Raw genomic sequence first — 14,489 nt, 5'->3', positions numbered from 1 at the left:
ACTCTCAGACACAGAGTTTACCTTGCCTGCTCAACACTGAAATTAGAGTTTCATAAATCTCTGACAAACAACATCTTTATTCTGGGAATGGTGTTGGAGGCGAAGCAAAAACCCACATCATCACAAAACAACAAAGAGTGGACTATCTCATCCTAATCTGCTTTACAGATAACGTGACTCACTGTGTGCAGAGATAATGCGGCCCTCGCTCCTGTCCGCTGGGTGAAACTCCTCTTTATCCCGCTGCAGTGAGAAGACGGAGGTGACAATGGGCTCGGCTGTGTACAGAGGAGACACCGCATTACATCAATGTTGTGTATACAGTTTATATAAAAGTAATGTCTATAATCTGACACATTTTTTATTCTTTATTCCCTTTTACGTTCATGAATTGGGGGGGGGGGGGGACGGGGACATCTTGCCTCATCTGCTTCTCTGCTTTAAAGCAGCCACATGGACCATAGGAAAAAATAATCTGGACCTGACACATTGACTTCTATGGGAGAGTGTTGTGGGCATGCTCTATGACCGATGCAGAGGTCACTGTGCAGGGAGAGGGTGGAAGGGGAGCTGTATCCTGCACCTGTTATAAGGGATGTGACCCTATGTTATGTGCCTCCAGCTTTATAATAGAGGTGTTACCTGTCTGTAATGATAATGATCTCAATGGAACAGGAAGTGTCAGCCTATTATGAGGCTCTGGCCACAGTGAAAACGGCAAGATTTCAGGAAGGTTTTAACAGATGACATGGAAAATTAAAAACAAAAACGCTTAAAAAATATGTTTAACATAAAAAAGGGGATTTTTTGAGTACCCATCGTAAAAACCTTTACTCGTCCAGTCCATTGAGGGACACAGACCATGTCTCTGAACCGGAGGTTGCCTCTAGGAGGCAGGACACTAACAAAAAAAAGTATTTGCCCCTCCTACAGGCATTGAGCCAGTCAGTCTGTACAGAAGCAGGAGACAAGGTAATAGAAACAATAACGTCAGAACCAGATAAGAGATCAATGTCCGAAGGGCAACCTTATTAACTTCATAACGAATGGGTAAGAACGGTGTCCCCAAATGGACTGGACGAGAAAAGGATTTTACGAGGAGTACTCAAAAAAATCCCCTTTTCTCATTGGGGGACACAAACTGTGGGACGTCGCAAGTCAGTCCACATGAATGGAAACCAAAGAGCACTAGCCTGATGGCACACATAAGCACCTAGTGGAATGGACCATATTCCGGAATGGGGGTTCCTTTCCCTTGACCTGGTAGACCTTGTGAATAGTCAACCGCAGCCATCGAGCCATTGCAGCCTTAGAGGCCACCAAACCCATCCTCGGAACCCCCAGAAACACAAACAAGGAGTCAAATTTGCGGAATAAGGAAGTGTGCGAGAGGTAGACCCAAAAGGCGTGGACAACATCCAAATTATGAATAGAGAGTTCCTTAGGATGCACCGGAGACGAGCAGAGGGAAGGCAAACGATATCCTAATTAAAAGGTGGAGAGTTAGCCTGGTGGAGAGTTAAATACAGCAGACGACAAGACAGGGCCGTCAGCTCAGAAACCCTCCGGAATGAGGTCACAGCCACAAGGTACATCACTGCCCAGGTCAGCAGAAGAAAAATTTCCCAAAGAGGGTTAAACGGAGCCGACTGCAAGGTGTCTCAGACCAGGGTGATGAGGACAACTTGGACTATTGCTCTTCATGAAGTTCCGAATTAGATTCCAAAACTTCTCCCTCAGACAGAGGCTTCCTGTAAGGGGCTGATAAGGGGGCACCACATAAGAAATCCCATGTAAGAAAATCCAGACATCATATTTCGATGCCAGACGTATGTTATAGAGAATGGACATCGCAGATACTTGCCTTTTAAGACAACTGAGGGCAAGACCATGATCCAACCCTTCTTGGAGGAACGCCTTAACCCTGGGCAAGGAGTAAACCAGGAGGAGGAAGATGCAGGTCCTCACACCATTGTAAATATGTTTCCTAAGTGAGGTGATAAACGCAGGCCAAAGAAGGTTTCCTAGCCTTCAACATGGTATGGATCACTCGCTGCGTTAAGCCTTGTGGCTTTAGCACTACAGCTTCAACAGTCATGCCTTTAAATGTACTGGCTGTAAATTCCGGTGGAAGAGAGGCCCCCGGGTAGAGCAGATCCCGTTGGAGAGGTAAGCACCAGGGAGAGTCGGCCAGCAGAGCCACCACCTCGTACCAACAACGCTGTGGCCAGTCTAGAGTGACAAGGATGGCTCAAATCCCCCCGGTCCTCCTGAGGAGCTTTGAAAGAAGAGGAAGAGGGGACAAAACTAAATCAGGTTAAATTGATGCCATGGGGCCACCAGTGCATCCACCGCATACGTCTCAGGATCCAGAGAACGGGAAATAAACAGGAGAACCTGGCAATTGAGTCCACAGGAGACCCAACTGACGATTCTAGGCATGTAAACTGCCAAGAGAGTAGAAACGTGAAGCTTTGCTCACTACAGAATCTTGGATGCTTAGGTCATTGCTGCCGAAATCCATGTCCCGCCTTCGTGATTGAGGTAGGCGACTGCAGTGACATAGTGTGTCTGGACTTGGACTGGGCCTTTAGCCAGAAGAGTCGTCACATGACTGAGAAAGAGGGAACACGCCTTCAGTTCCAGAATGTTATATGGGAGGAATAAATTTCTGGTAAGACCAGAGGCTTTAGGCCACGAGATTCCAGAGGGCACCACCCTAACCCTGAAGGCTGCCATCCGTGGAGAGGACCTGCCAGCAGAGCGGGAGAAACGAGCGGCAAATGTGGAATCAATGGGGAGGAGAGCCACAATTGGAGAATTCTTGGTGTGGAGCAACTTGGATAATGACTTCTTGACTCAAAAGCAAGTCTTTTGCCCGAAAAATGGTGGCTGCCCTGGCAGGCGACAGAGGGGGCGCTGACTGGAAAAACCTGTTGGGTGGAAGGTGAACAAATCTGATCTTGTACCCTGAGGAGACAACTTCAAAGGAGAACCTGGAAAAAGACTTTACGCGGCTGTGCAAGGGCTCGCAGAACAAAGCGGAGTCCACCATTGGAAGTGTAGTGGTCTTGACAAGAGACAGAAGGGTCAACAGCAATAGACTTTGCCCATTCTGAGGAAATATCTTCCGGAAAGGGATGCATAAGATCCAGAATAAAGGTCTGGGCAAATTTCAGTATGTTTCCAGTCTTTGGATACTTCCTCTCCAAAATCTGAGAGGGACAAGATTTTTGAGATCATCAGGGACGGAGGAAAGTGACCGTCTCTATTGAGGGAGACCGGTCCGTATCTGTGAGATGTAAGGTGTCTCTGACCAGAGTGATGAGACTGTCCACTGTAGAGGACAACTTAGAGAACTGCTCTTCATAAAGTTATGAAAATTCCAAAATGTCTCCCTTAGACAGGGGCAGGAAGAAGCGGCAGATTGAGGGGTAAAGGAGACTGATGAGGCAGGGGATACAGAGAGCTGGTGAGACTGCGGCGCAGATCTGACCTTTTTGAGAGGCCTGCCACAGGAAGAGGATGTGGATGGGGAGTCCACTGAAGTATGGTAAGAAAGGCAGAACAAGATGCTCATCATGGACTGGGTGACATTAGAGAGGTCTCCGACCACCCTAGAAAGGCAATGAGCCGATTGGGATTTGGCCTGTTTAGCACTAGACATGGGCAATGCTGGGGGTTGCGGAGATGGCTAGGCCACAGGACGGGCATCCACAGATACTTGGCCTGGAGGCCGGCATGCATCACACAAAATAGTAGGTTGACCACATGAGAAATTTTGGTCACATGTGGAACACGCATAGCGAGATACATAAGGTACCTGCTGGGAGGATTCTCCTCTGGTGACTGGCATGGCAGTATAGGGGTCACCGTGTTCCTCAGTAACCACTGGAAAATAACCATAGTTGAGTCCACAAGACGCTGCGAGACGCAAGGCTAAAAACTTTGTTGAAAAGGTGTAAGGTTACCTAGGATGTTCTATGTATATGTCTCCCTACTGGAGTTCACTGGCTTAGTGTCTGAGGGGGGATAGAAGGAGGGGTTGCCAAAGTCACATCCTGTTTGCAGAATTCAGAGCGACTGTAGCGCCAACAGCAGCAGCTCCATGAGGGAGGTTCTGTGTGCCCGGCTCGCCGATGAGAAGCAGAGAGCGGGAGAATAGGATCCACCCCTCCTTCACACAGCTATTGGTTGCCGGCATTCACATAACGACCATGTACCAATCCTTGGCTAGGAGCAGAAGCGCAAATCCCGCCTCCTACAGAGTCGGAAAACGGCGGCCCTCGATGAAAATGGCATCCAGGAGACGTGGTGCGCGAGGAGAGGTGCGCCGGAGATGCGCCAGTCAAATCCATACTCACCTCTCCTGTAGTCCACTTCAACTTCTCCCCCCAAATATGTAGGACCAGCAGGGAATTCCCTTTTGTGTGCCAGCTGCGGTGAAGTGGTACACTGGTGGGGAGAAACGGGGAATGACCCCTGGGCTGGTGGGATACAGCGGACCTTGAAAACACAGAGCGCCCGTCTGAAGTTGGGGACACAGAGCGCCCGTCTGAAGTTGGGGACACAGAGCGCCCGTCTGAAGTTGGGGACACAGAGCGCCCGTCTGAAGTTGGGGACACAGCGCTCCAGTTTCCCCACTAGAAGGAGAAAAAAAACAAAAAAGCGAAAGACAGCCTACCGTACCAGCAGCGGTGTCTGCCTCCTACTGAGACTAAACTAAGACTGGCGAGCTCAGTGCCGGAGGGCTATAACCTGTAAGAGGGGCCAGTACTTTTTGTTAGTGGCAACAGCACATCCCCACGGTCTGTGTCCCCTAATGAGCTGAACGAGAAACTTGATTTACACAATAGGTCATTTTCTGACGATACAATACCCTTAAGAGGACGAGATGGAGGATGGATTACGAGGGGCGGAGAACTGAATATAAAAGACTGCCAAGGGAAGGAACGGCATCCAATTACAACACTTGTCTGGTCCCCTAAACACTGGAAAGTTAAACCTGCACCTCCAGCTTCCCATGTTTTTCCTAATACACCAGCAGGATCATTTTCCTAACATACTTGATAAGATTTTGGCACCACACAGGTGTGAACATAGCCTTATTGAAAAGTGTGACAAAGTGGATAAACAGAGCCCCCTAGTGTTGGGGAGTGGTACGGCCTACACAGAGCACTGATGAACCATCATCTCGCTGACGTGGGGATGGTGCAGGGAACAGGTACATAACATGCAGGACACGGGCACCATCACATTTACTGAATGCAATTCTCTGAATACTGATAACCGCGGCCACATTTATAAGGAGCAGATTTGCTTTGTTATTTTGAACATTTGGCGCACGCCTTTCTTAAAACACCGAGGGCAGGGTCACTAAACATGGGCGCTGTCGGCACGAACTCACCTCCGCCGCTGTGTGGGGGGCTCGGCTGCGTCTGGTTGCTGAAACACGAGGCCTCCTCCTGCTTAATCCTCAGCAGTAAGTCAGGGCGACAGGCTGTGAAGGAACAACAGATCAGATCTCCAGGATGAGCAGAGGTCCGGGAGACACGGATGATCTTCCTAAGTATCTATGGGTTACAGGTAGCCCCCCATCATCTCATCACCGATGACTAAAGGCCCCCAATAGCCTCTTACCACCCTGCAGTCCTGGGTCTGGTGATACCCTGTATCCTGGAAGAGACCCACCTCATCATCTACTCACCTGGGTGAGCGGTGGACTTGGCTCCCTTTCTGTGGCAATAGTCCAGGTGGGCTCCCCGCTCCTGTTTGGGTCCCATGATTCGGCCTGGATCTCTGGGAGAGGAGGCTGGAGGAGACACCACAATACAATGCTTTGATGGATTTTTCTCACCATTACCGGTAGCGTTTATACAAAACATTTTTTTTTACTCTTTTTCACCTTCTATTTCAGATCCGATCACTTGAAGTTCGAGGTGTAAGGCCGGAGGCTGCACTACTGAGACATTCTGAGTGTCCCCTTCAGATATCGGTCATCATAGAGACAAATCATCACCCGCATCAATATCTATATTCTACCTGATTGAGCAGTCATGTCTGAATATGTGAAGACATTGATGTGGAGGTTAATTTTAATCCACACAAAGTCCCCAACAAAGTCTCTCAGTGGTGCAGCCTCAGGCTGTTTTTTACAAGTACAATTAAGGACGTTTTTAGATATTCTTCTGGTAGGACCCCGACCTGTGATCTCCCGGCTGACGCGGCTGCACCCTGAATCCACAATACCGTGCGCGATACTGTCCGGGCGTCAGACAGTTACCATAGCAACTATACCGCCCAGCATGTAGGAGCGTTTCTCCACACGGATGTCAGGTTACGGTGGGAGATCACGGCACTTGTGGTCCCAAACACATCAACACTGGTGCAGCTGACTGGGTGACAGGACTGTGCGGAGTCCTGATCTGCTCGGGACAAGAAAAAAACGAATGATCTCCTGTGTAAGGTGTGAGCGTGTTATAATCTCCTGTGTATGGAGCGTGTTATAATCTCCTGTGTAAGGTGTGAGGGTGTTATAATCTCCTGTGTGAGCGTGTTATAATCTCCTGTGTGAGGTGTGAGCGTGTTATAATCTCCTGTGTAAGGTGCGAGCGTGTTATAATCTCATGTGTGAGCGTGTTATAATCTCCTGTGTAAGGTGTGAGCGTGTTATAATCTCCTGTGTGAGGTGTGAGCGTGTTATAATCTCCTGTGTAAAGTGTGAGCGTGTTATAATCTCCTGTGTAAGGTGTGAGCGTGTTATAATCTCCTGTGTAAGGTGCGAGCGTGTTATAATCTCCTGTGTAAGGTGTGAGCGTGTTATGATCTCCTGTGTAAGGTGTGAGCGTGTTATAATCTCCTGTGTGAGGTGTGTGTTATAATCTCCTGTGTAAGGTGTGAGCGTGTTATAATCTCGTGTGTAAGGTGTGAGCGTGTTATAATCTCCTGTGTGAGGTGTGAGAGTGTTATAATCTCCTGTGTGAGGTGTGTGTTATAATCTCCTGTGTAAGGTGTGAGCGTGTTATAATCTCCTGTGTGAGGTGTGAGCGTGTTATAATCTCCTGTGTGAGGTGTGTGTTATAATCTCCTGTGTAAGGTGTGAGCGTGTTATAATCTCGTGTGTAAGGTGTGAGCGTGTTATAATCTCCTGTGTAAGGTGTGAGTGTTATAATCTCCTGTGTAAGGTGTGAGCGTGTTATAATCTCCTGTGTAAGGTGTGAGCGTGTTATAATCTCCTGTGTGAGGTGCGAGCGTGTTATAATCTCCTGTGTGAGGTGTGAGCGTGTTATAATCTCCTGTGTAAAGTGTGAGCGTTATAATCTCCTGTGTAAAGTGTGAGCGTGTTATAATCTCCTGTGTAAGGTGTGAGTGTGTTATAATCTCCTGTGTAAAGTGTGAGCGTGTTATAATCTCCTGTGTAAGGTGTGAGCGTGTTATAATCTCCTGTGTAAGGTGTGAGCGTGTTATAATCTCCTGTGTAAGGTGTGAGCGTGTTATAATCTCCTGTGTAAGGTGTGAGCGTGTTATAATCTCCTGTGTAAGGTGTGAGGGTGTTATAATCTCCTGTGTGAGGTGTGAGCGTGTTATAATCTCCTGTGTGAGGTGTGAGCGTGTTATAATCTCCTGTGTGAGGTGCGAGCGTGTTATAATCTCCTGTGTGAGGTGTGAGCATGTTATAATCTCCTGTGTAAGGTGTGAGCGTGTTATAATCTCCTGTATGGAGCGTGTTATAATCTCCTGTGTGAGGTGTGAGCGTGTTATAATCTCCTGTGTAAGGTGTGGGCGTGTTATAATCTCCTGTGTAAGGTGTGAGCGTGTTATAATCTCCTGTGTGAGGTGTGAGCGTGTTATAATCTCCTGTGTAAGGTGTGAGCGTGTTATAATCTCCTGTGTAAGGTGTGAGTGTTATAATCTCCTGTGTAAGGTGTGAGCGTGTTATAATCTCCTGTGTGAGGTGTGAGCGTGTTATAATCTCCTGTGTGAGGTGTGAGCGTGTTATAATCTCCTGTGTGAGGTGCGAGCGTGTTATAATCTCCTGTGTGAGGTGTGAGCGTGTTATAATCTCCTGTGTGAAGTGTGAGTGTGTTATAATCTCCTGTGTATGGAGCGTGTTATAATCTCCTGTGTAAGGTGTGAGCGTGTTATAATCTCCTGTGTAAGGTGTGAGCGTGTTATAATCTCCTGTGTAAGGTGTGAGCGTGTTATAATCTCCTGTGTAAGGTGTGAGCGTGTTATAATCTCCTGTGTGAGGTGTGAGCGTGTTATAATCTCCTGTGTGAGGTGTGAGCGTGTTATAATCTCCTGTGTAAGGTGTGAGCGTGTTATAATCTCCTGTGTAAGGTGTGAGCGTGTTATAATCTCCTGTGTAAGGTGTGAGCGTGTTATAATCTCCTGTGTAAAGTGTGAGCGTGTTATAATCTCCTGTGTAAGGTGTGAGCGTGTTATAATCTCCTGTGTGAGGTGTGAGCGTGTTATAATCTCCTGTGTGAGGTGTGAGCGTGTTATAATCTCCTGTGTAAGGTGTGAGCGTGTTATAATCTCCTGTGTAAGGTGTGAGCGTGTTATAATCTCCTGTGTAAGGTGTGAGCGTGTTATAATCTCCTGTGTAAGGTGTGAAGGTGTTATAATCTCCTGTGTATGGTGTGAGCGTGTTATAATCTCCTGTGTGAAGTGTGAGTGTGTTATAATCTCCTGTGTATGGAGCGTGTTATAATCTCCTGTGTAAGGTGTGAGCGTGTTATAATCTCCTGTGTGAGGTGTGAGCGTGTTATAATCTCCTGTGTGAGGTGTGAGCGTGTTATAATCTCCTGTGTATGGTGTGAGCGTGTTATAATCTCCTGTGTGAAGTGTGAGTGTGTTATAATCTCCTGTGTATGGAGCGTGTTATAATCTCCTGTGTAAGGTGTGAGCGTGTTATAATCTCCTGTGTGAGGTGTGAGCGTGTTATAATCTCCTGTGTGAGGTGTGAGCGTGTTATAATCTCCTGTGTATGGTGTGAGCGTGTTATAATCTCCTGTGTGAAGTGTGAGTGTGTTATAATCTCCTGTGTATGGAGCGTGTTATAATCTCCTGTGTGAGGTGTGAGCGTGTTATCTCCTGTGTGAGGTGTGAGCGTGTTATAATCTCCTGTGTGAGGTGTGAGCGTGTTATAATCTCCTGTGTAAGGTGTGAGTGTGTTATAATCTCCTGTGTAAGGTGTGAGCGTGTTATAATCTCCTGTGTAAGGTGTGAGCGTGTTATAATCTCCTGTGTAAGGTGTGAGGGTGTTATAATCTCCTGTGTGAGGTGTGAGCGTGTTATAATCTCCTGTGTGAGGTGTGAGCGTGTTATAATCTCCTGTGTGAGGTGTGAGCGTGTTATAATCTCCTGTGTAAGGTGTGAGAGTGTTATAATCTCCTGTGTAAGGTGTAAGCGTGTTATAATCTCCTGTGTGAGCGTGTTATAATCTCCTGTGTGAGGTGTGAGCGTGTTATAATCTCCTGTGTGAGCGTGTTATAATCTCCTGTGTGAGGTGTGAGCGTGTTATAATCTCCTGTGTAAGGTGTGAGCGTGTTATAATCTCCTGTGTAAGGTGTGAGCGTGTTATAATCTCCTGTGTGAGGTGTGAGTGTTATAATCTCCTGTGTAAGGTGGGAGCGTGTTATAATCTCCTGTGTAAGGTGTGAGGGTGTTATAATCTCCTGTGTGAGGTGTGAGCGTGTTATAATCTCCTGTGTAAGGTGGGAGCGTGTTATAATCTCCTGTGTAAGGTGTGAGCGTGTTATAATCTCCTGTGTGAGGTGTGAGCGTGTTATAATCTCCTGTGTAAAGTGTGTGTTATAATCTCCTGTGAGGTGTGAGCGTGTTATAATCTCCTGTGTGAGGTGTGAGCGTGTTATAATCTCCTGTGTAAAGTGTGTGTTATAATCTCCTGTGTAAAGTGCGAGCGTGTTATAATCTCCTGTGTAAGGTGTGAGCGTGTTATAATCTCCTGTCTAAGGTGTGTTTTATAATCTCCTGTGTAAGGTGGGAGCGTGTTATAATCTCCTGTGTAAGGTGTGAGCGTGTTATAATCTCCTGTGTGAGGTGTGAGTGTGTTATAATCTCCTGTGTAAAGTGTGAGCGTGTTATAATCTCCTGTGTAAGGTGTGAGCGTGTTATAATCTCCTGTGTAAGGTGTGAGCGTGTTATAATCTCCTGTGTAAGGTGGGAGCGTGTTATAATCTCCTGTGTAAGGTGGGAGCGTGTTATAATCTCCTGTGTGAGGTGTGAGCGTGTTATAATCTCCTGTGTGAGGTGTGAGCGTGTTATAATCTCCTGTGTAAGGTGCGAGCGTGTTATAATCTCCTGTGTAAGGTGCGAGCGTGTTATAATCTCCTGTGTGAGGTGTGAGCGTGTTTTAATCTCCTGTGTGAGGTGTGAGCGTGTTATAATCTCCTGTGTAAGGTGGGAGCGTGGTATAATCTCCTGTGTAAAGTGTGAGCGTGTTATAATCTCCTGTGTAAGGTGGGAGCGTGTTATAATCTCCTGTGTGAGGTGTGAGCGTGTTATAATCTCCTGTGTAAGGTGTGAGCGTGTTATAATCTCCTGTGTAAGGTGTGAGCGTGTTATAATCTCCTGTGTGAGGTGTGAGCGTGTTATAATCTCCTGTGTAAGGTGGGAGCGTGTTATAATCTCCTGTGTAAAGTGTGAGCGTGTTATAATCTCCTGTGTAAGGTGTGAGCGTGTTATAATCTCCTGTGTAAGGTGCGAGCGTGTTATAATCTCCTGTGTAAGGTGTGAGTGTGTTATAATCTCCTGTTTAAGGTGTGAGCGTGTTATAATCTCCTGTGTAAGGTGTGAGTGTGTTATAATCTCCTGTGTAAAGTGTGAGCGTGTTATAATCTCCTGTGTAAGGTGTGAGCGTGTTATAATCTCCTGTGTAAAGTGTGAGCGTGTTATAATCTCCTGTGTGAGGTGTGAGCGTGTTATAATCTCCTGTGTAAGGTGTGAGCGTGTTATAATCTCCTGTGTAAGGTGTGAGCGTGTTATAATCTCCTGTGTGAGCGTGTTATAATCTCCTGTGTAAGGTGTGAGGGTGATATAATCTCCTGTGTGAGGTGTGAGCGTGTTATAATCTCCTGTGTGAGGTGTGAGCGTGTTATAATCTCCTGAGTGAGGTGTGAGCGTGTTATAATCTCCTGTGTGAGGTGTGAGCGTGTTATAATCTCCTGTGTGAGGTGTGAGCGTGTTATAATCTCCTGTGTGAGGTGTGAGCGTGTTATAATCTCCTGTGTGAGGTGTGAGTGTTATAATCTCCTGTGTGAGGTGTGAGCGTGTTATAATCTCCTGTGTGAGGTGTGAGCGTGTTATAATCTCCTGTGTAAGGTGCGTGTTATAATCTCCTGTGTAAGGTGTGAGCGTGTTATAATCTCCTGTGTAAGGTGTGAGCGTGTTATAATCTCCTGTGTGAGCGTGTTATAATCTCCTGTGTAAGGTGTGAGGGTGATATAATCTCCTGTGTGAGGTGTGAGCGTGTTATAATCTCCTGTGTGAGGTGTGAGCGTGTTATAATCTCCTGTGTGAGGTGTGAGCGTGTTATAATCTCCTGTGTGAGGTGTGAGCGTGTTATAATCTCCTGTGTGAGGTGTGAGCGTGTTATAATCTCCTGTGTGAGGTGTGAGCGTGTTATAATCTCCTGTGTGAGGTGTGAGCGTGTTATAATCTCCTGTGTAAGGTGTGAGCGTGTTATAATCTCCTGTATGGAGCGTGTTATAATCTCCTGTGTGAGGTGTGAGCGTGTTATAATCTCCTGTGTGAGGTGTGAGAGTGTTATAATCTCCTGTGTGAGGTGTGAGTGTTATAATCTCCTGTGTGAGGTGTGAGTGTTATAATCTCCTGTGTGAGGTGTGAGTGTTATAATCTCCTGTGTGAGGTGTGAGTGTGTTATAATCTCCTGTGTGAGGTGTGAGAGTGTTATAATCTCCTGTGTGAGGTGTGAGTGTTATAATCTCCTGTGTGAGATGTGAGCGTGTTATAATCTCCTGTGTAAGGTGTGAGCGTGTTATAATCTCCTGTGTGACCGTGTTATAATCTCCTGTGTGAGGTGTGAGCGTGTTATAATCTCCTGTGTAAAGTGTGAGCGTGTTATAATCTCCTGTGTAAGGTGTGAGCGTGTTATAATCTCCTGTGTGAGGTGTGAGCGTGTTATAATCTCCTGTGTAAGGTGTGAGCGTGTTATAATCTCCTGTGTAAGGTGCGAGCGTGTTATAATCTCCTGTGTAAAGTGCGAGCGTGTTATAATCTCCTGTGTAAGGTGTGAGCGTGTTATAATCTCCTGTGTGAGGTGTGAGCGTGTTATAATCTCCTGTGTGAGGTGTGAGTGTTATAATCTCCTGTGTGAGGTGTGAGCGTGTTATAATCTCCTGTGTGAGGTGTGAGCGTGTTATAATCTCCTGTGTAAGGTGTGTGTTATAATCTCCTGTGTAAGGTGTGAGGGTGTTATAATCTCCTGTGTGAGGTGTGAGCGTGTTATAATCTCCTGTGTAAGGTGTGAGGGTGTTATAATCTCCTGTGTGAGGTGTGAGCGTGTTATAATCTCCTGTGTGAGGTGTGAGCGTGTTATAATCTCCTGTGTGAGGTGTGAGGGTGTTATAATCTCCTGTGTGAGGTGTGAGCGTGTTATAATCTCCTGTGTAAGGTGTGAGGGTGTTATAATCTCCTGTGTGAGGTGTGAGCGTGTTATAATCTCCTGTGTGAGGTGTGAGCGTGTTATAATCTCCTGTGTGAGGTGTGAGGGTGTTATAATCTCCTGTGTGAGGTGTGAGCGTGTTATAATCTCCTGTGTAAGGTGTGAGCGTGTTATAATCTCCTGTGTAAGGTGTGAGCGTGTTATAATCTCCTGTGTAAGGTGTGAGCGTGTTATAATCTCCTGTGTAAGGTGTGAGCGTGTTATAATCTCCTGTGTAATGTGTGAGCGTGTTATAATCTCCTGTGTAATGTGTGAGCGTGTTATAATCTCCTGTGTAATGTGTGAGCGTGTTATAATCTCCTGTGTAATGTGTGAGCGTGTTATAATCTCCTGTGTAAGGTGTGAGCGTGTTATAATCTCCTGTGTAAGGTGTGAGCGTGTTATAATCTCCTGTGTGAAGTGTGAGCGTGTTATAATCTCCTGTGTAAGGTGGGAGCGTGTTATAATCTCCTGTGTAAGGTGTGAGCGTGTTATAATCTCCTGTGTAAGGTGTGAGCGTGTTATAATCTCCTGTGTAAGGTGTGAGCGTGTTATAATCTCCTGTGTAAGGTGTGAGCGTGTTATAATCTCCTGTGTGAGGTGTGAGCGTGTTATAATCTCCTGTGTAAGGTGTGAGCGTGTTATAATCTCCTGTGTAAGGTGTGAGCGTGTTATAATCTCCTGTGTAAGGTGGGAGCGTGTTATAATCTCCTGTGTAAGGTGTGAGCGTGTTATAATCTCCTGTGTGAGGTGTGAGCGTGTTATAATCTCCTGTGTGAGGTGTGAGTGTTATAATCTCCTGTGTGAGTGTTATAATCTCCTGTGTAAGGTGTGAGCGTGTTATAATCTCCTGTGTAATGTGTGAGCGTGTTATAATCTCCTGTGTGAGGTGTGAGCGTGTTATAATCTCCTGTGTAATGTGTGAGCGTGTTATAATCTCCTGTGTAAAGTGTGAGCGTGTTATAATCTCCTGTGTGAGCGTGATATAATCTCCTGTGTAAAGTGTGAGCGTGTTATAATCTCCTGTGTAAGGTGTGTGTTATAATCTCCTGTGTAAAGTGTGAGCGTGTTATAATCTCCTGTGTGAGGTGTGAGCGTGTTATAATCTCCTGTGTAAGGTGTGAGTGTGTTATAATCTCCTGTGTAAAGTGTGAGCGTGTTATAATCTCCTGTGTAAAGTGTGAGCGTGTTATAATCTCCTGTGTAAGGTGTGAGCGTGTTATAATCTCCTGTGTAAGGTGTGAGCGTGTTATAATCTCCTGTGTAAGGTGTGAGCGTGTTATAATCTCCTGTGTAATGTGTGAGCGTGTTATAATCTCCTGTGTAATGTGTGAGCGTGTTATAATCTCCTGTGTAAGGTGCGAGCGTGTTATAATCTCCTGTGTAAGGTGTGAGCGTGTTATAATCTCCTGTGTAAGGTGTGAGCGTGTTATAATCTCCTGTGTAATGTGTGAGCGTGTTATAATCTCCTGTGTAATGTGTGAGCGTGTTATAATCTCCTGTGTAAAGTGTGAGCGTGTTATAATCTGTCATTTCCCTCAAAAGCCAAACTGAAGAGGTGCGTCCCGAGTCTTGTTGTAAATGTGTCCTAGGACGAGGTCTCTGTGATTGGTCTAGGTAATAAGTTCCGGGGAGTGGGGGCCGCCTGACAGCAGCTCTGTGATGTGTTATGGTGGATCGCGGGTGGGATCTGGGCGGTCGGTAAGGAGCGCGCGGCTTCAGCAGTTCTTACCAGAGGTTTATCCTACAAGTTTATGGCCGGCAGGAACATTTGAAATGTTTTTCTCCATTTTATGGGCAG

The 14,489-nt window shown here is 46.4% G+C and overlaps 1 protein-coding gene across 4 annotated transcripts in view; it reads right to left on the bottom strand.

The window, feature by feature from the left end:
• LOC142759003 (uncharacterized) overlaps window positions 1–14,489 on the bottom strand; it is a 66,361-nt gene that overhangs the window by 31,440 nt on the left and 20,432 nt on the right. For all 4 annotated transcript variants that reach the window (XM_075860785.1, XM_075860786.1, XM_075860788.1 and 1 more), the window contains exons 5-7: window positions 5,708–5,812; window positions 5,408–5,500; window positions 183–278 (exon numbers count right to left, since the gene is read on the bottom strand). In XM_075860785.1, coding sequence (XP_075716900.1) covers window positions 183–278; window positions 5,408–5,500; window positions 5,708–5,812 — 294 coding nt within the window. The remainder of the gene's footprint in view (window positions 1–182; window positions 279–5,407; window positions 5,501–5,707; window positions 5,813–14,489) is intronic.

The sequence above is a fragment of the Rhinoderma darwinii genome, chromosome 4 (genome assembly GCF_050947455.1).
Source record: "Rhinoderma darwinii isolate aRhiDar2 chromosome 4, aRhiDar2.hap1, whole genome shotgun sequence".
Lineage (NCBI taxonomy): Eukaryota > Metazoa > Chordata > Amphibia > Anura > Rhinodermatidae > Rhinoderma > Rhinoderma darwinii.
Note: the sequence above shows the minus strand (reverse complement) of the source record. Positions and strands in the feature narration are given on the sequence as shown.